General features: G+C 47.5%; 1 protein-coding gene across 2 annotated transcripts; it reads right to left on the bottom strand.

Moving 5' to 3' along the window:
* Positions 1-426: 426 nt before the first annotated feature.
* Positions 427-24,477, bottom strand: ZDHHC5 (zDHHC palmitoyltransferase 5). 2 transcript variants are annotated; one of them, XM_077748789.1, is made up of 12 exons: positions 24,379-24,477; positions 19,891-21,102; positions 12,108-12,229; positions 8,480-8,637; positions 7,372-7,544; positions 7,114-7,216; positions 6,411-6,502; positions 5,581-5,713; positions 4,851-4,974; positions 4,301-4,413; positions 2,758-3,617; positions 427-1,770 (listed from the first exon to the last, which is right to left on the bottom strand). In XM_077748789.1, exons 2-12 carry the CDS (start codon positions 19,992-19,994, stop codon positions 1,605-1,607), a joined length of 2,148 nt encoding a protein of 715 aa, XP_077604915.1. In that variant the 5' UTR covers positions 19,995-21,102; positions 24,379-24,477; the 3' UTR covers positions 427-1,604. The 2 variants fall into 2 exon arrangements, with proteins under 2 accessions (XP_077604915.1, XP_077604916.1); XM_077748790.1 differs by lacking the exon at positions 24,379-24,477 and adding an exon at positions 24,026-24,042.
* Positions 24,478-24,916: the final 439 nt, after the last annotated feature.

Below are 24,916 nucleotides of genomic sequence, written 5' to 3'. Positions count from 1 at the left end.
AGCCTTTTTGCTTTTGATAACCAGAAGAGACCAAGTGAGTTATCAAATTGAAGTGCCAGCCATATCCAGTCACTTTGCTCTAACGGGCTTTTTCATCCCTCAGTCACCCACTGCCTCACCTTTGACTACATCCAAAAAGTGCTTTACTTTCCAGAGACAAAATTCTGCATTAAAGCACTGCGGGGGTCAAGATTCTCTAAGCTTTGAAATGACAAGCAGTTTTGGTGATCACAAGACTTTTCAGGAATTTTTTACATTAAATCACCAAAATAAGAACAGCAGCTATGGTTTTAAGTGGTTGTTCTCACTACAATCCTGCCTAAAGGTGAGCCAGGACCAGAGAAACTTAGGAGGTTTTCTGTGTAACTTCCCACCAGAGATCATTCGCCCTGCCTTAACCAGACAAAATAACACAAGTCAGGGGGAGCTGGTTAGATCAGGATTTCTTTTTATTCCTTGTTGGTTTAAAATGGCTAATCAGAATAAAAAATAAAAGGGCCTCTGTCTAGAGGCTGGGGTCTCCCCTATTTAGAGGTTAGAACCCAGGTACCCCCACTACCCAGCACCATACTGAGGTGGGCTGAGGGGTAACCCCCAAGGGACAATCGGAGGGGCCTAGGCCTGCCACTCCTTCTCTCTATCCCGTTTTTGGCATGTGATGAAAAATATTGCTTTTTGGATTCATTTCTCCCGGCCTTGGGTTTAAAAATAATGTTAACCACGTGAGTTGGGGGAAGGCTCTGAGGGGACTAAAAGAGCCCACCCTAATCCCTCTCCTCCAAGAAGGGGGGGATTATCCAATATTGTTTCTGGAGTTCAGCCAAGCTCTTTTCCTGATCTCCCCAACCACCACCAAAGTCATGGGGCTCTGACCCCTTTCCTGGGGAAACTAAGTGCCAATGAGCCTAGAAAACTAACTCTCCTCTCCAAGTCCTTCCCTCCTCTGACCAAGACCCCAGACTCGCCTCTCTCCGAGGTGTCTTTGTTGATCACTGTGCACCAACAGGGTGCCATTTCCTTAGCTGGTAACTGGGACGAGAGAGGGAACCACTGGAAAAGGAAGACTTCGATGGATGTCCCCACTTCTTTTCCTGCTGGTCTGAGGAATGGGAAGAGTAAGATACCCCTCCTCCTACATACCCTCCCTCATTTTCCCATCCCAGGATAGATATAGAATTTCTTTGATATTTATAATATATATATATGTATATATATATATATATATATGTACACACACACCTGGTAACGCAGAGAGGAAAAAAATAGAATCCGTAACAATAATAAAAAAAATTATTTCTGGTTTAAAAATGATCTGGTTCCCTCCAGGGCGAGCAATTGCACAAATGTCCACTGAGTCTGGTCCAGGGGTTAAGGAAGGGAAGGTCTTAAAAGGTGAAGGGGATTGCTACCCCAGTCTCAGGGCCCCGACTCTCCGACTCCCCAACCCCACTGCATTTTGTAAAACGCTCCTCATCCTCTTGGAATCGGTGGTTTAAAAAAATGTCCATGCAGGGGAGGGGAGCCCCTTGAGGAAAGGAAGGTGGCCACCTGGGGCCCTTTGGTGTAGGCGCAGAGGCATGGGGCGGAAGGGAGGTGCTGAAGGCTCACACGGAAATCTCATAGGTGGTACCACCCACCCCTGACACCTTCTTGACTCCGCCCCTTGTGGGGCTGCTGAGAGGAGGCTGGCCTGGGCCAGGGGAGGCAGAGCCTATACTCTTGGGCTGCCCATTGGATTTGCTGTAGGCGGTCTTGAGCTGTACTTCATCTCTAGGAAGGAAAAAAGATAGCTGTCGTCAGAACTGGGACACAAAACACAGAAAAGGGAGACTGTTTTAAAAGTTATGAGAACGGGGGCGCCTGGGTTAAGGGCCCGACTCAAATTTTTTTAAATTTATTTTGAGGGGCGCCTGGGTGGCTCAGTCAGTTAAGTGTCCGACTTTGGCTCAGGTCATGATCACACGGTTCATGGGTTCAAGCCCCTCGTCGGGCTCTGTGCTGACAGCTCAGAGCCTGGAGCCTGTTTCAGATTCTCTATCTCCCTCTCTCTCTGACCCTCCCCTGTTAACGCTGTCTCGCTCTCTCAGAAATTTTTAAAAAAAAATTTTTTTTTTAAATTTATTTTGATGGGGGCTGCAGAGCTAGAGGGAGAGAAAAAATCCCAAGCAGCTCCACAACATTCTCAGTGCAGAGCGTGACATGGGCTCGAAACCACTAACCATGAGATCATGACCTGAGCTGAAACAGTCAGAGGCTTAACAGACTGAGCCATCCAGGGACCCCCTGACTCCTGATTGGCTCAGATCATGATCTCACGGTTCATGGGACCTAGGTCTGTGCTTAGGATTCTCTCTCCCACGTCCCTACTCAAGCTTTCTCTCTCTCTCTCTCTCTCAAAACAAACTTGAAAAACTGATGTGCTTTTACGACGTATATACTTTCTTACTCAAACATTCCCACCTGTTTTATTGCCCTGCTTAACACAAACCTAATGCCCTATCTCCCCTATTTATTCCTTCTCTCCAACAGCAGCTACCTTAAATACTCTCAGGCAAATAACCACATTTTGGGGAGACAGGATTAAGAAAAAAGTATTACTCTTTAGGCTTTTAACAGGAATAGCTGGAGAGAGAGTGCAGTGAGTTATCTGCAAGCAGGCACCTGAGTACACTTGCACGCAAGTAAAGTCATGACACCTTATGTAGGACCCGAGGCTGATTTTAAATCCACTGAGGGTCAGGATGGACTCGTACTTACTTGGGGGTCAGTAACGGCTGCAAGGCTACTTCCTCTGCCTCGGAGACACCAGGTGGGGCTTTTTGGCTGCTGTAAGACATAGATCGGCCCAGGTATGGGGCAGTTGGGCCTGGTTCAGGGGACCCTAGTCCCCGGCCCCTTAGCCCATCTGGCTTGCCAAAACGGGGGGCAGCTGGGCGTCCCAGTGGAGTCTTGACCAAGGGTGATCTCTTTGAATCATCTGAGGAGGAGCTAGTACGAGGGGCATGGCCTGAGCCCGGCGTTGACTGAATGCCTGAGTCCCCCAAGCCTGGTTCTTCCTCGCGGCCTGCGAGTGGGGGTGACTGGCGTAGCAGCTTCTCTCGTTCCTGGAGGGAGGCCACAATATGACGCGACAGATTGTCGTACCGGACTGGTGAGGGCTCTCGGTGCGATGGGCCGGTTGGCACCAAACGTGGGTGCCTCTCGGCTTCCCGTTGCTGGGCCAGCCGGGCGGACAGGAAGGGAGAGGTGTAGCCTAAAGGTGGGTCTGGCTCAGGCCCTGCCTGCACGGACTCGAAATCAGGGCTGTCTGAAGGAGTGAGCAGGCTGTCATAGGACAGGCTTCCGTTGCGTGTCTGGTTGGCCAGGCTCTTATAGGAGGTGGAGGTCGTGCCCTCTGAACGAATGGACTGCAGCTGGCCCAGCTCAAAGCCAGTGCCCTGGGCCGACTTGAGGCTGGAGGAGCGTGAGCCACTGGACAGTGGGTCGAAGTGAAAGCTCTTGCCAAAGGTGGGAGAACGGAAGCTCTCAGGCTCCAAGCTGGGCTCGGAGCGGTAGCTGGGATGGCGGCTGCTCTCTGCAATCGAGGTTGGCTCCTTCAAGCTGTCCCCACGACTCAACTGAGGGAGAAAATAAAGCGTGCTCTTAGTGCTCCTGCTCTTGTGACAGATCCGAGGCCTGAGAGCCCAAGCAGTCAGTCAAAAACAGTATTTGTCATGTGCCACCAGTATGCCTAGAACTTTTACACGCATCATCTTGTTCAACACCTAAAGCAAACCTATCAGTTGGAACAAGTATCTCATTTTAAGATGCAAAAAATGAGGGACACCTGGGTAGATCAGTTGGTTAAATGTCCGACTCAATTTAGGCTCAGGTTGCGATCCCAGGGTCATGGGATCAAGCTCCGGGTCAGGCTCAGCACTGAGGGTGGAGCCTGCCCAGAATTCCCTCTCCCTCTGCCCATCTCCCTGGCTTGCACATGCTCTCTAAAATAAATTACTTTATTTATAAATTATTATCTAAAATAAAACAATAAGTATATAAAATAAGATGTAAAAAAGGAGGCCTAGAGAGGTTAGGTAACTCGCCCACGATGGGTTCTGAACTCAGATACAATTCTGTAGTCAGTGCTTTTTGCTACATTGGCCCCCTCTTTGAAGGACACGCTGTCACGGAGATTCAATCCCATTAATGCCAACAATTAGTAAAATGTCTTTGGTTTCTTCCTTCCCTTCTCCAATATTCTTTTTCCCAGGACAGCTGACCTACATGCCAACCTTACTTCTTACGGAGTACTCAGTACCTTGGCGCTGGAGGAATGAGGCATCGCGGCTGATGTACTGCTGCTACTGTAGCCCGGCCGGTACTTGTACATGGTAGGTGTGGGAGGGCTCTCCTTGCCCAAGAGGCTGCTATCTGCAGGAAAAAAGGCCCAGGGACACCACTTTACAAGCTGTTCTCTCAACTTGGCCAGAGCTCCTCAGAGTATAGACGGAGAACAAGGTAGGAACAGATATACCCGGCACCAGAAAAGTCCCAGGAACATGACCTTGCTGCAGTCGAGACTAAAGACTCCTACCGGCCCAGAACTCAAGAGTGAGAGAATGCACCGAACAGGTCTAGGATGTTCTCTGGTCTATCTGAAGGCTAGCAGGTCCCCTCAACAAAAGTCCAGATCACTGCGAATAGCCAAGTGGCTTCCCCTTTTTCCTGTCCCAGCTGTCCAAAGAAGTGGCTCAAGACCCACCTGGTGGGTATTCACCACCACAACTGCAAGCATCACCTCCCAGCCCATGCCTGCCTGTTTTCTCCACAGCACACAGTAACCTCCTCACTCCTGCCACTGCTCTTACCCTCATTAGTAGCCAGGCTGAGGTGTGTTCGTAGCCCCGTGTAACGGCTCAGGTCCGGCTTAGGAGGAGGTGGGGGTTCGGCATCAGCAGACTGGCTCTCTGTTATCTCCAAGCTTCCCTTAGACTAGATAAATGAGGGAAAATCAGATTTAGAGAACTGGGTGTAAAGACAGCTCCAAGTGTTAATTAAACTGGTATAAGAGGGGCTCTGGGGTGCCGGTTATGTATTTCTAACCTGGGACCAGAAGACAAGGGACAAGAGCCATTTTGTGGATGACAATGGATAAAGAAAAGTATTCAACAAGTGATGAATTCTGTCACTTATTTGTTCATTTCCACCAACTATTTGTTGAGCTTCTACCATCTGGAAGCTGCTACATTAAGTCTTATGAAGACATGGAAATGAATGGACTCAAATTCTACAGTCAGCAAACTTGCAATCTAATGGGAAAAAGAAGAAACCTACATAAATAAGTTTTTTAAAGAATGTATTTTATTTATTGATTTAAGTAAACTCTGTACTCAGTGTGGGGCTCGAACTCCTCACCCCAACGTCAAGAGTCACATGGTCTACCAACTGAACCAGCCAGGTGCCCCAGTACTTAAGTAATTTTTAACAGATCAGAAAGTGACAAGTACTGTTAAGAGTAATGTCAACTAAAAGCAAGTTTCCGTCAATTTGCCAGGCAAGTCCCCCAAGTTACCTACTTTACTTCCCTCAATTCCTCACCTTGCTTCTCCTTAGCTCTCCCTGGATACCATTGTCCATGATCTTCACAGTTATCTGTCCATCTGACACTTCTGGTCGAAGGAAGGGAGGTCTGATAACAATCGTCTTCTCTTTCTTTGGTCTTCCCAAGTACCTGAATGTCAAGAGTGAGAGGGCTTTCAAATGAAAACTCATTCTAAAATATCTACTGGTTGCCTACCTTGTCTAAAGCATTTTTACAAATACAAGAACAGTCGGGGCGCCTGGGTGGCTCAGTCGGTTGAGCGTCCGACTTCGGCTCAGGTCATGATCTCACGGTTCGTGGATTCGAGCCCCGTGTCGGGCTCTGTGCTGACAGCTAGCTCAGAGCCTGGAGCCTGTTTCAGATTCTGTGTCTCCCTCTCTCTCTGACCCTCCCCTGCTCACACTGTCTCTCTCACTCTCTCTCAGAAATAAAATAAAAAACATTTTAAAAATTTAAAAAAAAAAACAAAAAACAAATACAAGAAACAGTCTTACTCAGGCAGCGAAAAACTTAGCACTCAACTGATTTCTTAGATTCCAAGAAGAACTGCATCAAGACTAGGCCTCTAGGCAGATACCTAGATCAAGCCACTCCGGAGTGTATCTCATCCTGAACTCTCAAAGGACAGTAACCATAATACCTAAGGAATATCAACTAAATTCAGGAGGTCCACTAAAGGATGGCCTATCTCTCCCCTGCAGGCACCTTCCATTCTAAGAGAACCCTCCCTAAAGGGCAGTCTCCCTTCCAAGCTCCCCTATACTAGAACAGGCCCAAGGACAAGTTTTGACCAAGAATGAACACAAGACCAGAGGGGTAGGTGTACCTGGGTGCTGGGGAGCTGCAGAGCACACGGCTGACATTGTTACAGCAGCCATTGGTGAAGGGATTCACACCTCCTCGGAATTTACCCGTAACCTAGAAGGAGGAAAAAGGCCATATCAGACAATGGGACCTTGACCCCCAAAGGTCAAAACAAACAGCCAATTACTGTGCACCCACCATTTGGGAGATACAAAAATGAGTAAAACACAATCCTGCCATCAAGAAGGTTCTACCTGTAATGGCTAAGAGTGGGGACTCCAGAATCAGGGTCTTCAGTTCAAATCCTAGCTCTACCTCATGGTAGCTACTTGACCCGAGACACCAGTGTTCTCATGTGAAATGGGGATACACAGATAATACACATACTATACCTAAGAGTAAGCAAATAAAGTCACTAGTATTACATGAATGGAGGTAAGTGTTTTCCTTTAAGTAGCTCTAGAAGCTTTCTGAGCACTGGCCTAGGTCTATTACTGTTTCTATAAGCTGGAGCTCAAACTGTCCTGTATACAAGTGAGCCTTCTGCAAATGCTTATTAACTGAGAATGGCTGTGTGCTCATCCCTGCATGAGGAGAGTGGAAACTGAATAGCAGCAAGTGTCCATGAAGCGGCCATCTGTGGACGCACTCTGCTCCACTCCTGCCAGAGGGCTGAGACCCCTGCGTCCAGCTCTACAGTGATTTCCCAGCCCTTCTCCCCGTACCTGCTCATTGGTTGTGCGTCCCCTGGCCACCAGCACCACGTGAAATCCCGTGAGGCCAGCTACAGGGATGAAGAATAAGCCAGCCACACACATCACTGCCATTCTAAGTCCAAAGAATCAAGGAGAACAGCACAGCATGATCCCCCCATCCTCGGCCCCTACAACAGCCACGTGACCTTGGACCCACACCACCACAGCACTCAGCTTTCCTCCTCCTCCCCTGTCCCCAGCCCGAAACCCATAGGCCTTGAAGGATACGTGACAGCCGTGCGGACCCCTGAGAGTTCCTCCATGTGGTAGAGGACGTAAAGGAGGCCAAAGCCAAACACACCCATAATGTGTGCTGTCAGGGAAAGGAGGAAGAGGAAGAAATAGCGGTAGTTCCGGCGACCAATACAGTTGTTCACCCAGGGGCAGTGATGGTCAAATTCCTAAGGGCAAAAAGAGAAAGACTGAGAGGCATCCCTGCACCGTAGCCCTAAATCGCTTCTGTCAAGAACAGGAACAAATGTCAGAACTGAAGTTTTACTTTCAGTAATATGGGATCAAGTTCACCGTTCAGTTGCAAAATTAACAACAGACTTTATCTTGCTCTATCAATCTGTAAGGAAGACCTCCAGACTTTGACTTTGGTCAAAATCTATCCAATGTGACCAAAGAACACCGAAAGGGACGAATATCAGAGGCTTTGCAAAAACACTAAGAAAAGAGGCCTGGGAAAAGAATCTGGCAGACAACTGCTTCCAACTAAGTAAAAATTGATTGGGAAAAAAAAGGGTTAAAAATAAAAGACAAGGGATGCAGAAGGACAAGCAGGAAGAGAAATACAGCTGTAAAGTTTGAACGCAACAGACTGCATGATGTAGTGGGTACAAGAGGTAACACAAAGCCAGGACCAACAACCAAAAAGATGAGTCAAGGGGCCGAAGGCTAGGGCGATGAATCCTGGTGCTGGGAAAGCCCATTCCCATTCGGGGTCCCTCCTGTACAGAAGAATAGTTATGCTCTACCTCTCAGGTGTACATCTTTTTTTTTTTTTTAAATGTTCATTTTTTGAGAGANGCACGCACAGAGCCCGACACCAGGCTCAAACTCACCAACCACGAGATCATGACCTGAGCTGAAGTCAGACCCTTAACCGACTGAGCCACCCAGGCGCCCCCCACCCCGGTGTACACCATTGATAACACTTTTTTTTTTTTTTTTGGTAACACTTTTTGACAGAGCTCCCATACAGCCCAGATCAGGAGCCAGGGCTGTATTTCATCCAAGGCCCCGAATCCTGAGAATTCAATTCTTATTCGATGGGTAGGAAGAAGGCAACTTAAGAGTAGGCACCCAGGCCGACTCCACTCGGGGTTCTTACCTCCACACAATTGTCACAGACACTGCAGTGGGAGCAGCGGGGAGGACGGTAGAAACGGCAGGTGGCACACCATTTCATGCGCACCTGGATGCCCTTAATCTCCACCGTTTTGTAAAGGGGAGCCCGGAAGTCATCTTCCTTATCTTCATCCTCCTCCGCTGTAAGAGAGGAATAATCAATTAGAAAACAACAATGCCAGAACTGTAGTAGGCATGAGGCGTGCAGTGATATTTAAGTATGGCCTCCGCCTTCAAGGAATTCAGTCTGAGAGAGAACAGGAACTAGTAACTAAACACTGTGAGATCAGCTCTGTACCCAACGCCACAGGAACACACTGGGAAATGAGGTTCAGGAGAATGTAACGCAGAGGTAACTCTGACGTGGGTATGCTGACACTTGGTTTACAGATCACAATTATATTTTTAAGACAGTAATTTACACATTAAAGCACATACATAATGAGTCTGCATAACAGTTCAATATCTACAAGTACGTGAGAACTACAGCAATCCAAGAGAGGAACTAACAGCAACCTTCTTTTCCACGCACAAACCCCTTCCCCAAAAGAGCTTCCCCTATTCTATTAATCTCCCATACATTTCAGTACTGTTTGCTGGCTCAAGCCATTCTCCTTACCGGAACGCCTTTCAAATTTTCAACTATCAGAAACTCATGGTCCTACTTCAAAACTGAAAGGGCACTAAATGCCTTCTCAGCTGCAGTATACAATTTTTATTTTTTATTATTAATCTAGAAAAAATACACATGGGAAGGAAAAATTAAATAAATGAAGGAGTAGGGATTAAAAATCAAGTTTCCAACTTTTACTGACCTGGGGAAGTGTTTACAATATAGATAGGTGAACAAAATGCAAGATAAAGAACCGCACGAACAAAAAGATCCCGTTTTGAAAACAGACACAAAAACACACACACGCATTTGCTACAGATAAGTGGTATATATACACGTTATATACATAAATCTTCAAGACACTGAAAGGAAATATAAATAGTTTTCTTTGGGCTGTGAAATTATAGGTGGCATACTTCTTTTTTATGCTTTCTACATAATAAATATTCACTGCTTATTAAAATATATATTTTTTTAAGTTTCCCTTTGGGGCTCCTGGGTGGCTCAGTGGGTTAAGCATCTGACTTTGGCTCAGGTTCATGAGCTTGAGCCCCACATCAGGCTCTGTGCTGACAGCTCAGAGCCTGGAGCCTGCTTTGGATCCTGTGTCTCCCTCTCTCTCTGCCCCTCCCCTGTTTGCTGTCTCCCTCTCTCTAAAAAATAAACAAACCTTAAAAAAACAAATAAATGAAAAATAAAACAAGTTTCCTTTTAAAGGAAAAAAATTAAAATGCTATTTATTTTGAAGTGTCTGATCTTTCCACACCCATCATCTACCAAAAACGAGCACTTCCTCTTCTTAAAACACTATATGGTTCTCTACTTTTATATCTTAGCACACAGTACAGAATATGTATTCATATAAACGTCTTCCCTATCTCTCCTTCTAGACTGAGCTATTTGAAAGCCAAGAGCCTTTAAAAAAAATCATCCCAAATGACCAGAATAATGCCTTCCATATTAGATCAATAAATATTTAATATATGAACATTAAAGGCTCATTAAAACAGCCCCCTTTGGCTTTAGGGACTCCAAGTTCCTTCAGTTCAACTAATCTTTGAGACAGGAGTCACAAAAAAAGCACAGGGACACAGGCTTTGTGAGCACAATGATCTCAGGAAAACCTCCTTTCTCATTCTTTTTTTTTTTTTATTTTTTATTTTTTTACAAATAGTTTATTGTCAAATTGGTTTCCATATAACACCCAGTGCTCATCCCCACAAGTGCCCTCCTCCATGCCAATCTCCCTCCTTTCTCATTCTTAAAAGATAACTTCACGTTTAAGAGAAAACTGGTTATCGGCAACAGCCCTTATCAACTTCTAACTCTGACGATGGTTCCTGACTCTCACCTCCTCTCCCAAAACAGCCTGCTGCTTCTGTGAGCATAACCCTTCCGACACGCACAAGAAAGCCATCCTCGCTCTGGAAGTCACTCTTGTACCATCTCCCTCTCTTCTCTGTTCCGTCTCATGCTACCAGAGTGCTTCCATCTTCTCTATCGCACAAAAAAGACAAAAACCAAAAACTTTCTCTCCCTCTCTCATAACATCCATCTTCTCTAACTTCTTGAAAGAGCAATCCTAACACTCATGGACTCTGCTTCCTCATTGCCTATTCACTACCTTCCAAGCCATGGCAGTCTTGGTTATTTACCTGTACTTTTCCCACATACATACCTAAACATACAACTATTCTTGTCAAGATCACAAATTCCAATGGGCAATTCTGAGTTTTTCATACTATTAAATTGCTGATACTGCCAACCATCATCAACTTCGTGAACCTTCCTTATCTGTTCCCACTCTGTGCAGTTTCTTCTCCTATTAACCTTTCTTGCTCAATCCCTCCTCCATGACTCCTCCTCCTCCTCTGCTCATTATTTAAATGTCAATGCTGGTCAGATCTGACCTTGGTTCTTTCCTCATCTTGTTCTACTTTCTCTAGACAGTCTTACTCCTGTTGCTTCAAACACCACATGGCTGAAGCCTGTGAGACCAAGGTCTCTAACAACTGCCAGATAGCTAACTATACCTGAATGGCCGGTAACTATCTCAAGTTCAACATGTCTACTGGGCTGTCCTCCCTCCAAACCTGTTCAACATTCCTATATAATTCATACCTTGTTTTATAAAAATCAGCATCCAACTTTTCTCCCAAGTTAGGAACCTTGGGACGGCCCTAGACAATTCCTTCATTCTCTTACTCTTCCCCAGTAGCAACTGGTCATGCAGGATTCTGTTGAGTCTACTGAAAAAAATCTATAAATCCAAAAAGCCTCAAATTCAAGTTCTCATCTGGTTTACAATATTGCGATCACCTCCCAAAAGGTATCTGTACACTCTTACAAGAATTATTTTTGTAAAGCAAAATCTGATCCCATGATTCCTCCAGTTGAAGACCTCTTGCTGTCCAAAGGAAGAAATAGCACCCATTTACGTTAGCATACAAAGTCTTCCACCACTTGGCCCTTGGTTTACCTCCTACACCGTCTGGCCCCACAATGCACTCTGTCTTCCACCCCACTAAGTATGGCATTCGTGGCTCCTGCTGCTTCCTCGGCCGAGAACACCCTTTCCTGCCATCCTCTGCTTCAAGTCTCTCCCGCCTCCTCCTTGCAGCATTTCCCCAATTTATCTGGGAAGCTCTAAGTGCTCCCTTTCCTGGGCTCTCCCAGAACCCTGCTCATGCCCCCAACACAGTTTATGCCACACTGTTATAACCGTCTAGTGCACTGTAGATTGTTATTATGCCTATGGATAATGCCTGGCACGCATGCCTGAAATGAATTTCTGATGAATGAATAACTGAAAATCTAAGAGTTGACTCAAAGTGCAGCACATGACTAGAAGTGAGAACATCTATTCCAGAATAGCCCCAGCCCGCTTTACGTCCTTAGACTATAGAAGTACCCCAAACCCCTAGGAATCCTGAGGCCCAGGACCAAATGTGTATGTCCAAAAATCACTAATTTCCAAGAGAGGAGAGGGAGATCTTACCTCGAGGGAAAATCCCTGGGTCCATGAAGGTGGCCATGCTGAAGTTGGCCAGCACAAAGAGAAAAACAATGGCATTGTAGATGGGCACTGCAGGTGACACGTAGAGGCTGAGTCCTGGACAGCTGCACAGATAATGAAGAGAATGAGGAGCCGCTCCACCGCTCTGAGCACTGACCATACAGCCTCCCCACTGAGAAACCTTGCGTGCGCCACCTCTGCCGTCTCAAATTCTCTTTCTCCTTCTCAACAAGTGCGTCTAGTTTCCAACAGAAATCCTCATTTTAGATCAAGGTACGAGACTCAGAATCTCTCCCGCTATAACCCCTTGTACTGAGGTCTGTGTTCTTCCCTGGCAGATCTTTCCAAGTTCTAGAATCTGTCCTTAACCTCCCTTAAACCAGGCACAAGAGCTGGGGCTGAGTATGTAACTGACACCAGGCACGCTCCCTTCTCTTGAGCAGCCTCAGGCTGCTGGATCTCAGCCATGCCCCACTGACCTGCACATTGGCACAAAGCACGGGATACCACCTGTCTCTCTGGCTCCCCTTCCCTCTTCCCAGCTGGCTCTGAACCACTCTCAACTGCCTAAAATGTCTTCCCTGCATCTGATATTCCTGAGAGTTTTATTCAACTAAAAGCTAGTTCTCAAGGGACGCAGGGGGACCACACACAGATAAGGAGAGCTATCAAGACACAACTAGACCCTTTGAGGCCTATAAATGAAGTAGAAGAGTGGAGTGGAGGGCGGCGGGGAGAAAAAAAGGAGGTATCAGACTAAATCAGTCCTACATCCTATGGGAAATAGAAACTAGCTGAACATATCCAATATTCCAAGGGTCCAAATTAAGAGATATGCTTGAGGTAACTTTTCTTTGACAGATGAAAAAAAGAAAAGGGTGCCCTAGTCCAGGATTACACGCAGTTTCTGCGAGGACAGGAGTCTAAATAGAAATGCTGTGAGAGCTCTTCCTTTCTCTGGGAGCTGGAAGTTTCAGAAGATCTGATGGGCTGGGTGCTTGGTCAGTACTATCAAATGCCCTCTCTCCTATCTCAGCTCAGGAGGAACTTCCCCTTACAAGACAGTGGCTAAGTACTCTAATCTGCTTTGTGGCTGAGAACTTAATCTCCAGAATGAGGACAGCATCTGTCCTTGTCCCCTTTATCTAGACCAGCCAGAAGGAAAGGGAGAGTTCATCGAAAGAAAGGAAGAAGGGGCCAGGAGAACAAGCCAGCAAACGCGTCGGGAGACTAATCCACAGCAGCCTGGGACTCCACTGACAGAGGAGATCTATCTCCATCAAATCAAAATGCACAGCCCTGAACAAATCAGGACAATTTGCAGGAACTGAGCTCCTTAATCAGATATAAACTAACAGTAAGAGACAAAACTGATGGTCACAAAGCATCTCGCAAATGTTTACCACCTCCATCTATTTATTCAAATACCATTTAGCCATTCATTAAAACCAAAAAAATTTAAGTCAATATTTATTGTGTGCCAGGCTTTTTAGATAGTAAACATCAATTAACTCTGCTTCTCTTGGCGAGGCAGCACAAAACTGGGAAACCAAATAACGAAGCAAGGTGCAGGCACTGACTTCAAGGGAAAACAGACCCTCGGTCACAGCTCTCGTTTTACTCCATCCACATCTCCCATGGAAGCCTCGTCCTGTGGCAGTTCTCTNAATACAAGCAAGAAGAGGCCTTACACAGCCACACCCAAAGCCTGACCTCCTAGGCTCCTTAGGAGGGAGGGAGAGAAACTGAAAACCAGTCATCCAGGTCAGAGCCCCTCCCTAGCACTTAGCTGTCGCTTCGATTTCCGCCAGGGGAAGAGGAGAAGGGGTGACTCACTGGACTCCTACAGCCTGGGAAGATAATTAGAAGGGAAAAAAGAGATTAAATCCTCAGAACACTGAGGGGCCCATGATTTAAAAGTCTCATTCCTAGAATGGACGACTGTAGCTCCTGTGGCCTCTTGAGCCTCTGACAAACTGCAGGTTCCTCCAATCGCTGAGGGAAACTAAGGTGAAGGAGGGTGAGCTGCCAGCCCCTCGCGAGGCCTAGGCGGCAGTCTTTCTGACCCCGTTCCTTCTTTAGCTTCTCCTGTTCCAAATGAAGAAAATCACCCACTTTCTTAGCTGTGGTGCCAACCACCACCCCTGGCTAATGAACATCACCCCTGCAACCTTCTTTTTTGTCCCCCAAAGACTTTACTTTTGAGAGTAATCTCTATACCCAATGTGGGGCTCAAACGCACAGTCCCAAGATCAAGGGTCGCATGCTTGAGCGCGCCAGGAGCCCCACTCCAGCAACTTGGTAACAGCTGAGCCGTGTAACCCCAGAATCCAGCTCTAATATCTGCTGCCAAAATAAAGCCTACCTGCACAGAAGCAGCATCTAGAAATGATGCAGGTAAGTCAACTTCACAGGCGGCACCTGCCCCTAAATTGAAACCAAGGACCAGTGCTCCCAACCTTCACACTCTAGCTGAGGGAACAGCCTGCCAAGGAGAGGCGTGAAGGAACAGAGTCTGTTCCTGCCACATCCCATATTCTGCCTGGCTCAAGGAGAGGCCTGCCATTGCTATAGTACTTTGCCAGATTCCTAGGTGACCACTCCAAGTGGCCTGTCTGAATCTGTTGCCTTTGATGAAAGGAGACAGGGCCTGAGCTGTCAGGGCTGGTCCTCGGCCTATGGCAGTAATCATAGAGCTCCAAAGCCTAGGGAGTGGCCATAGCCCAGAAGGCTGGCTGACTCACCGATGAGACTCCCAGACCTACACCAACCCAGGAAGAACAGGTTCTTCTGCCCACCCATCCAGCACTCCTGTTTTCAGGGAGAGTGGGTTTCATTATCCATACTCCCAGGGCACCTGGCTGACTCAGATGGAAAAACATGAAACTCTTGAGCTCAGGGTCGTGAGTTCAAGTCCCACTCTGGGCACAGGGATTACTTTTAAAAAATAAATGAAACTTTAAAAAAAAAAACAAAAAACCACACTCTGAAAGTCTGTTTCCAAGCCCTATTATAAAAAATGGTTAAGCTTCTGGTTAGGAAAAGGAGTCAAGGAGCTTTGGATCTTAATCCCATCTCAATCAATACTTTGCTATGTAGCCTGAGGTAATCTACAGCAAACTCCAATCGTGTTACTCTGGCTACATAATACAGATATGAGAACGAAGGAGCCGATGATATCTGAAAAGATCCTGGAATTCTTTTTAAACCAGCTGGCTTAGTACTGAGCATTCACTGGCTACAAGGCACCCCACACACACCAAAAAACCCCCACATTATTCACTAACAACATCATCACTAATTATCATTCCAGCTCCACCTTCATCCTTAATTCCACTGCCCCTATGTGAGGTCCTAGAAATTCAAGAACACTTAAAACAGAGGCGCTAAGCTCATGAAGAATAGTCTATGCATTCCACCAATGCCTAGCACATAGTTTGAGTCTGTGGCTCGTGTTCCTTATTGATGAGGCAAGGCTGGAATGAATATCCCACTCCCTATCTCTGGGGATCCTCAAGATTCCAGGAGAAAACAATTTCTCCCCTTCTAGGTGGGTAAGTTCTCTTAAAACACTCAATCTGTCGTGTCTTACACACTTTTCAAGCAGCTGAGTGCGAGATGTAGGACTTGGGCACTTATTCCTGGATGCGAAACAACGTGGGAAGTAAAAGGAACATCCACTGCTCAATTAATGCCCTAAATCACGAGGCTACTCCCACTCAAATCAGGTGGTAGCACCTCTCTGCAGTAAAGAAAAAAAGGACCAGAGGCAGAGGCACTGAGGTTACCCAACTCCACGGGTAAAGGAGTTGGGAGAGGCTAGAGGCAGAAGGTGAACAGGAGAAAGCGCTCTCATGGATAGGACACTGGAAGGACCAGCATGGCTTTCTGGACAACCCTGACAACGCTGACTTTTTTCCTTCCCACAGAGGACCACCTGCGGCAGAGATCTCACCCCTCTGCTCTCCCTACCAACTTGAGAAGCAGACCCACAGAGAGGCGAGCTGACTTCGCTCACAGCTCAAGGAGATTTTAGGAGAGGGAATTCAGTGATCTACTTCAAATGTTATGCCAGGAGCCCTAAGAAAGATCCAGGGATCCCCAAAAGAGGCAAAAAGGAGACACCACGTGGCTGGGCCGCTCCACCCCACCCCCCAAGAAGCAGAGCAGCCCTCCTCTCGTGTCTTACACACTGGGCTTCCGCGTAAGATCGAACTGGATAAAGGGTCATGGAGCTTCCATAAACCCCTCAAGGTCAATTTCATTATACAAAGAATAGCTGTTAACCGCAAAGGTTAACAGACTTTACCAGAAAGTCTCCTGACCCCCATACAGTGCTGATTCCTCTTACCTAGCACTGCCACCCGCCCTTGTCAATCACAAACGGGGACTTTAAGATAGATGAGGATCCAGACCCGTTACCTTACACGCAGTGTGGAGGACCTAGCTGGGAGGAGGAGCGTTCCTTCCGCAGACACGCTCCTTCCCAGACAGCGAAAAGGGGTAAGAATGAAAACAGAATTCTCGGCAACTCTCCCGCTCAGTTTTGGTACGGGACAAATTCAGCGAATGGGAAGGAAGGGCTGCGGTTCTGGAGGGAAAGCTTTAAGTGTTCTACTCAAGCTTTTCCAGGGCACAAGGTCACCCTCTGATGACCAAGCCCAGCTGATAATTTCTGCTCACAGCTTTCCCTACCTGGCAGAGAAAGACTGAGGGTAAATTGTTCCTAATGAGTGGAAGGCTACATGCCTGCACTAATTACATGAGCCGGCTGAGAGGGACTCTACCTCCCACTCCAGGTCCCCTAGGCCCCAAAGTCATTCCCTCTTGGGACTCGGACTGATGAAAGAACAGACAGTTACAGGCCTAGGGAAGAGGACAGGAGGATGACAGAACAGTTACAGATTTAGGGGCCCAAACAGGAGCTGGTTCAAAGAGAGCCTTTCTCTGGGGCACCTGGCTGGACAGTCGGTAGAGCGTGTGACTCTTGATACCGGGGTTGTGAGCTCGAGCCCCACGTTAGATCAAGAGACTATTTAAAAATAAAACTTTTTAAAACAAAAACCAAGAGAGCCTTCCTCTTGTCTCTCTATCTGAAACCAGAAAATCTTTTTTAGGTTGTATACAGTTTTAAACAGGGAGGCTCTCCATGGAATTGAACCTCAAAAGGGACAGAATCTGTGGCAGAACCGTTGTTGAGAACAGTAGCAGCTCAGCCTAGATCTCTACCTACACAGGAGCTGCTACGGTCCTATGGAAAGGAAAAGACGAGAATTTCAGATACCCAGAGTGAGGTGATAAAGAGAAACAGGGTGTCTCCGGGAGGAGGAAATGAGCCCAGAAGCTGGTCCTGAGGCAACTGCCCGGGGACACTCCAGCTGTGACAAGGCTCCTCTTCAAACTCTGGATTGGAGGCAGCAATTGCAAAGTCCATACTGTCTAAAATCCCTTTTCCTGGGGCCGAGACACCAGGAAATCAGGAGGGCCCCTACCTTTCAGGCACGAGGGAATGAGAAAGTAGGTTAAATAGCTTCAACTATCAGTTGAGAAAATGCCGACATCAGGACAACTCTTTGTGGTGAAACTGGTAGAACCAGCCAAGCACTTCAATGGCTCCAGATTAGCAAAATAAGAACAGGGCTTCTCCTTGCCCGTCTCAGCCGAGGTGAAAGAGAGAAACCACTAGGTCAGTCCCCTGAATTTCCTAGCTTCCCAAAGCCTCCGCCTCTGGAAGGAAAACGGGCCCTCCCCAGTCAAGCAGGCCTACGGGGGTCAACCGGGTCTTGGAACCCATCCCTCCTGACACAGCTCTGCAACTGCCACAAGGATATACACATCCTCTGGTTAAAATGCTGAGTCCAGGGGCGCCTGGCTGGCTCAGTCAGTAGAGCATGTGGCTCTTGATCTTAAGGCTGTGAGTTCGAGTCCCACATTAGAGGTAGAAATTATGTCAAAATTTAAAAATCTTAAAAAAAAAAAAATGCTGATTCTACCTGCTGGCCATAATAGCAGAAACCAAAACAAGTCAGACTGAAGAGTCACACCTCCTTCCTGACAGTCAGTGCATGAAGAAGGCTAGAACACTGGGGGAGACTGGGTGGCTCAGCAGGTTAAGCAGCTGACTCTTGGTCTTGGCTCAGGTCATGATCCCACTGCCCAGGAGATCAAGCCCTGCATCGGGCTCTATGCTGACAGTGTGGAGCCTGCTTGAGATTTTTTTCTCCCTCTCTTTCTGCTCCCCCCTGGCTCACACATTCTCTAAATAAATAAACAAACAAACAAAAAAAAGGATAGAGTACTGAACATGTTGAATTTATTAAGCAAAAGAGACAAACTATGAGGAAAAGTCAGAGAAGAGTAGGGCTGCTTTTGGCCCCTGAGGGACTCAAAAGGCATGCTTGGGCTAGAGAGCTGGGGGCTCAAGAATCCTCTGCCCCCCAGAGGAACAGGTGAAAGTTGGAAGATGCTCATACCTCAGATAAGAGATTCATTTTTTTTCCTGTTTAAGACTACACAGAAAACATCACTGCTTTACTGACTCTACTGGTCAAGCCACACGAACCTTTTAGAATTCCTTTTGGCATCTGAAGCTCAACTTGGTGTAGGAGGTGGGAGGGCGGGGGTCTACTTCCCCTCCTCAGATTTAGTAGCTGTTCTAGGTTTCTCAGCATAACAGTAACTGCTCCCCTCTTCCCACCCCACCAGCAATTCCTGCTTCGTTCATCCTTTAATGAGTCCAACGGTCTTTATTCCCTATCCCTTCGATCCATTTCCTTCCTCTTTCCAGCAACCTCACGTTGCTCTGAACACCACCTCACAATTAGGGCTGAGCCTTAATCACGGCAAAGTGAACTCCCCAGAAAATCTAGCACGCTCTGATTGTTCCAAGAGCTACAACTACAACACTAACTCAGTGACTCAACAGTTTAAGGCTCGTAAGCCTGATACACGTTAATTTATAAACAGGTAACAGCAAAGAGGCTGGCCAGGTGGTCAACAGCTACAATACAGGAAGAGGGGCGAGAAGTCGGTCTCCTCCAGTGACCAGCAGATGAACAAAGTCTGAATACCCGAAGCAGGAAACCTTTCAACGCCACCCACTCTTCCTAATAGGACCAGTGAATGCAAGAATTACTGCCACCTCTTCAGCAGGAAGGGATGTAAAGGCAGCCCGCCAGGGCTCTTCCTAAATAAAACCTGCCCTTTCCCAGTGGCCTTCACTTCTCCAGGCGAAGGCTCTTAAGAGTACAGAGGAAACCATCTGAGTAGCACAAAAAGCCCAGCTGTCTCATTGGTATATCTTCTAAATCAATCCCAGAGTTCTCCAGTATGCTCAGCTCCGGAGAGCCTGGGGAAAAGCCATTACTGTGTGAAAAACCTCTCACTAGTCTGCTCTTTCTCGCACAGAACTGATTGCTTAAGCTGCTTCAAGCCTCTCTGGTGGCTTCCTCCTACTTCCTTCCCAGTTCACGATCATCTCGTGATGGAGCTGGATAGGAAAATGCAAAGACATCTGTGATTCCAAAGGAAGGGAGGCAGTGGAAGGTAGAGAATTCAGGAGAGCATAATTTTATAGCGAGGCTGAGAGGGTAGGCTTTCTCGCACCCGTCTCCCTGTGTCTCTGAGGTTTGCTTTCACCTCCATCAGACATCAGACATTCCCCAGGCACCTAGCAAGTAACAGGCAAAACTCAAGAGAAACCCCCTCCCCCCGCCTCACCTCCCACAGAGTGCCCCCCAGATACCACCACTGGGGGAGAACTCACGTAAAGGCAAAGAAGAGGGTCGTAGCTCCCACTAGGAAGACGGCGGCTGCGGAGACCGGAACATACTTGCTGGGCTTGAATCTCTTTCCAGACTCTGCGGGCATGTTGGAGCTCTGATGGGAGGTCTGCCCTGCCGCATAGCCCAGGCCCACACAGCGGCAGAACAGACAAGAAAACGGGATGAGGGAACCAACGGATGACCAGAGTGCGGAAGGAAACCAGGGGAAACCAAAACTGTCAAGTTCTCACCCTTCCCCCTCCCAAATAAAACCAAAGGTCAAAAGATCGCAAATGAAGGACAGCACATGGGAGGGGGAAAGGTGATTCTAAACGACGAATAACCACCGCCCCAGAACAAGGCAGAAGGAGAAATTAGGAAACACAACTTGTACAGTTTAGAAAGTGGGGACAAACAGTGGGCTGTACACATGCAAATGGCTGTGGGTGGAGGACAGGGGCCGCCAGACAGATGGAGGGACAGCTCATGGATGGAGGCAGTCCTTCCGCAGGCAAGGAGGGGAGGCTGTCAGGCGGGGCAGAACACCTCAGGCAAGGACAGTCTTCTGAGGAGACGCTATAGCACCTCCAGGGCTGCCACGCTCCACAAGACGTGAGCGGCACCTCAGAGAGGCGCGCCCCGTGTTTCTCTTTTAATCCAAAAGGGAACCAGAAGCCCCTTCCAGTTTTGAAGAGAAGCTGTTTGCACGGTGGTCCTCGGCCCTTTGAGGCAGTTTTCTCAATGCCACCACTCCCACACCTTGACTTCAAGGTTTCTAGTCCAGCAACGGTGGTTTAATTTTATTTCTTTTCTCTTGATGGCCAATGCTGGGTACCAGCTGTTACCAGGTCGAGTTGTAAATCCTTTCCTTCGAAGGGGGAGGGAAAACAGAGAGAGAGAGAGCACGAACTGGCCTGTCTTCAGTCTCTTCTTGTCATTCCCAAGCCCCCTAAGGGCTCCGTTTCCTATCGAGTTCGTGCAAAACTAAGGAGAAATGTAAAATCCCTGAAGCCATGTTCTTCCCAATAAGCAAAATAAGATGAAGAAATCGATTCCACTCAATGGTAGTGTTAAAAAAAACAAAAGGGTACAGTGGATGATGAAGCCAAAGTTCCAAAGAAGTCCCTGTTTCCAGGTTAGTCAATGTCTCTGATCTTTCTTCTTCAGTCTTGGGCTTTCTAGATGCGGAATTCAACTGGGTCACAGCGCCTCACCTGGAAAAAAATAAATACCTTTATCAGATAAATTCTTTCAGGGAGTTTCTTGAAAACATCAAGGCTAACCCCCACAGGCTACTCTGTTTAAAAAGTGCCTTTTATGGCATACACTTTACTTACATGCATGTGGGAAAGGACTCTGAACTAAGAGAACAATGGATTCAGAATCTTTACCTCTTCTAAGTGCTGTTCATACTGGAAAGAGAAGAACATGGCTCCACTGGCCTAACGTCATCAAAGAACTAGCTCTTATAAGGGGGGCATCCCACCTGACACAAATGGGCAGAACAAATATTAAGAATATCAAAATCTAAAGACATACAAGGGCACAGCAGTGAAGGGCAGTCCTAGAAAAGGGACTTCTCTTTGGAAAAAGAGAGTATTTATTGCAACAGCGAAGAAAGAAGAAAGTAACCTCAAAATGAGGACAGTATGTCTCATTTCATTTCTGTGTATGTCTCTTGTCTCTTGTCTCCTTATGCTTTTTAGTTATAACCCTGAAAAGGCAGCCTCTGAGTTTTGGTCTGCTGGAATAACCCATGAAAGGACCTGGGTGAAAAAATGTCCTTGAACCGAGAGGTGAGCTGCTCTCTATGAGAAACTGAGTCAACCATAGGGACTGGTCCTTTTCTTGCCAGTTCAACAACCTATTCCTACACTAGCCTATCAGCAGCTCAACTGTGCCCCACATTCCCCATATGATTAAGAGTAACAATTATTTCTGTTGACGCCAGTGTCCAAATAACACCAGCACTTTGGATTTTATAGGATGTTTTTCATCTAGTGATCTCAAAGCACTTAACTCACATTATCTGGTGACACAGTCCCTTACCCCACTCCATAAAATTGAAGGCTAGAGAATGCCTGAGGCCATTCTACTTAATCACTCGACCAGTCAGGTTAAGAACCAGAGTTCACATGCCCCTTTGCCAATATAAAGCCTTTCTATCACTTTCTCATCCACTACACTATTTGCCCAGTGATTACATCTTGGAATCTGCAGATCAAAAATTTTACTTAAGTTAGAATTTAAAAATAAAAGTTTAGGGGTGCCTGGGTGGCTTAGCTGGTTGAGTGTCTGACTCATGAGCTCAGCTCAGGTCGTCATCTCGAGGTACTGAGTTAAAGCCTATGTGGAGTCTACAAGGAAAGGAAAGGGAAGGGGAAGGGGAAGGGGAAGGAAAAGGGGAAGGGGAAGGGAAGGGAAGGAAAGGTAAGGAAAGAAAATGTAAAAATAAAGGTTTATTTTGACCAAAGAGGCCTGGTATTTAATACCAAAGGCAGAGATTCAAATGTCAGAAGATTCAGATGGCGAAATACAAATGGGCCCAGAATTTATCACTTCCTCTCTTACCTGTGGTATGGAAGGCAAAGGCACCTTCCTTCAAGATGCACTGTCTCTCTCCTTAAAACAGTTTTAGAGGGTCAAACAGCAATATTAGAATATACTGAACACTTAGATACTAAAAAAGATTGTTAAAGGACTAAAAACGATAAATCCCTTTTAGCTCCTGATTTTATGACTAACACTGAATTTCTATAGGAATGAAACCCCAACCATCTCAATTTAGGCCTAAGTAGCCTTGCGAACACTGAGAAGCAAATTCTTGGGTCTGTGGACAGTACTATTAAACTTGCCCCTCAAAAGCCCAGAGATTTAAAGAAGATGGAAAGCTGCCCTGCTTTAACTTTATCTAGGGGAAGTAACAGCACTTAGACACCTTATTTTATTTCAGATTATATCTTCTGACAGGAAGAAAGTCACACGGGCTCGTATTGCCACAGCAATACAGGGTCATAAAAGGCTATGCAATTTGGGGAGTACTAGAATGGGAAACAAAAGAGATCAACATCTGAAATCTTTAGGGCACATACGCTGGAAGGGAGAAGACAAAAACTGAACAACGTATTGGGTATAATAAAGACACACCAAGTCTTAGCAGAAGAATGTGCTGTGGCAAGAGGGATGAGACTGCGGTGTGAGTGGTTCATCAGGGCCAGCAGTCTGGATCCCTACCAGCATGAGAGAGGTGTCCAAGAATGTATATGACACATTCAGGCACAGAGTAATCTATGGAATGGCAATATGCATATGTAAAACACACTATCGAATGTACGGTATAAAGGCTTAACACAAGGAGGTGCCTCCTTAAAGGGGTGAATGGGTATGGGCAGTTCTACCATAACTCAGGTGTTATTTGTTGAAATAAGGGAGTGTGACAGAGCAATATAGTAAATCCGAACACCGCGCAACCAAGGTATCATGGAATGATAATCCACATGTCAAGATGTTGGCTGGAGTCACCCATAAGTTGAATGCCCGTGGTACTACATATGGAGGTAGCCAAGTACATGGCAATACAATTCCTGTAAGCATTAGGTGGATTTTAAAAAATGGGTGATGATGAGCATTCTGAAGAGATTTGATACAGCACAGAGGGATACTGGGACAAAACGACAGGGATGCTAATGTAAGATCAACCTAGACAAAATGGTACTAACCAGGAAGTGAAAAATCCAACGCAAAAAGAAGGACGAGGATATAACACATACCCGATCCTACACCTCCCCCCATTAACTTTTAAATCACTTTCTTACTTCTCATTAAAGTGTTTTCATTTGGCCAAGTGGGTAAAACACTTTCCACCTCTTTGTCCCACAAAGAGAGTCCTATAGGTAAAATATTGGCCAACACATTCGAGTTCCACTAGCAAAAAGTACAAAGTACTAAAAGCACGGAGCAGCCGGCTGGTGGGGGTAGGGGGAGAAAGCGGACGGATGCGAGAGAACAGGTAACAGGATGAGGCTTGAGCCAAAGTAAGTATCAGCAGAGGAGGGCAAGGGACCTGAAATGCAGGGAAGTAAAAGGGGAACAGCACCCAGTCGCCACCCCGGAGCTGGGAAAAGAGAATCACCATACGGGGCAGAGCTGGCTGAGACCGAGAAGACGGAATCCGCGGCGGCAGGGCCCACCAAGGCTGCGGGAGACGGCGGAGCCCGGGGGCGCAGGGCCGGGGGCGGAAGGGGCGGCGGCCGGGCGCCAGGCACCCAGGNTCAGAGCCCCGGCGGCCGCGGATCCCCGGCCTCTACTCGTCGTCCGTTTCCGGGGCCCACGGGTCCCGCCGCAGTTGGATGACCCGGCCCGGAGCAGGAATGGGGCCTCAAACCACCTCCCCCCCTTCGCGGTCCCCCTTCCCTAGAGGTCACTCTCCCCTCCCACCTCACTGGCCCGGCACTTCCGGTTCCGCAGGGGCCGGTGTCCCCGGTACTCACCCCCGGCGCGGTTCCCGTCACAGCCGCCGTCGTTGTCGCCGCCGCCTCCCGGCAGTGCCGTCCGGCCTCTAAGAGGCCGCGCGCGGCCCCCGCACGCTCCACGCCNCGCTCACTCTCCCATTCACCCATAGCCCCCACCCCCACTCCGCTCCAGGGCGTGCGCGCGAACCCGGCGACCGCGGCGACCTCGCGGTCTGATTGGCTGCAGGAGCACGGCGCCGTACGCACGCGAAAGAACGAGCGCGCGCGCGCACACGGCCGTGGGGTTCCGCAGACGACTGGGCGAGAAGGATTGGCGTACTGCGCAGGAGTCAGAAATGGGGAAATGTCCGAGGAAGTCTTTTTCCTGCGTCCCACATTCGAGCCCTACGTATCCAGGAAGAAATCCCTGGAAGTAGAAATAATTATGTGTGTTGGAAAGACTCAAAAGCAAGGACCTAGCCTCTCTCATGCTCCAGACCCCCTCCAAGTAAGTGTGGTACGGCCCAGACAGGCTTCCTGTGTAACCAATGGCCAGTCGGCCCCGCGGTCCTCGCCT

The sequence above is a fragment of the Crocuta crocuta genome, unplaced genomic scaffold, assembly GCF_008692635.1.
Source record: "Crocuta crocuta isolate KB4526 unplaced genomic scaffold, BGI_CrCroc_1.0 scaffold323, whole genome shotgun sequence".
Taxonomy (NCBI): Eukaryota; Metazoa; Chordata; class Mammalia; order Carnivora; family Hyaenidae; genus Crocuta; species Crocuta crocuta.
Note: the sequence above shows the minus strand (reverse complement) of the source record. Positions and strands in the feature narration are given on the sequence as shown.

What these genes read in the sequence shown, in the direction of transcription:
- ZDHHC5 (XM_077748789.1), bottom strand. Translation starts at nt 19,994, where the DNA reads ATGCCCGCAGAGTCTGGAAAGAGATTCAAGCCCAGCAAGTATGTTCCG. An exon ending in ACCCTCTTCTTTGCCTTTAC is followed by an intron (nt 12,230 to 19,890) that starts GTGAGTTCTCCC and finishes TTATCTGTGCAG; the next exon opens with CTGTCCAGGACTCAGCCTCT. An exon ending in CAGCCGTTACTGACCCCCAA is followed by an intron (nt 1,771 to 2,757) that starts GTAAGTACGAGT and finishes TTTCCTTCCTAG; the next exon opens with AGATGAAGTACAGCTCAAGA.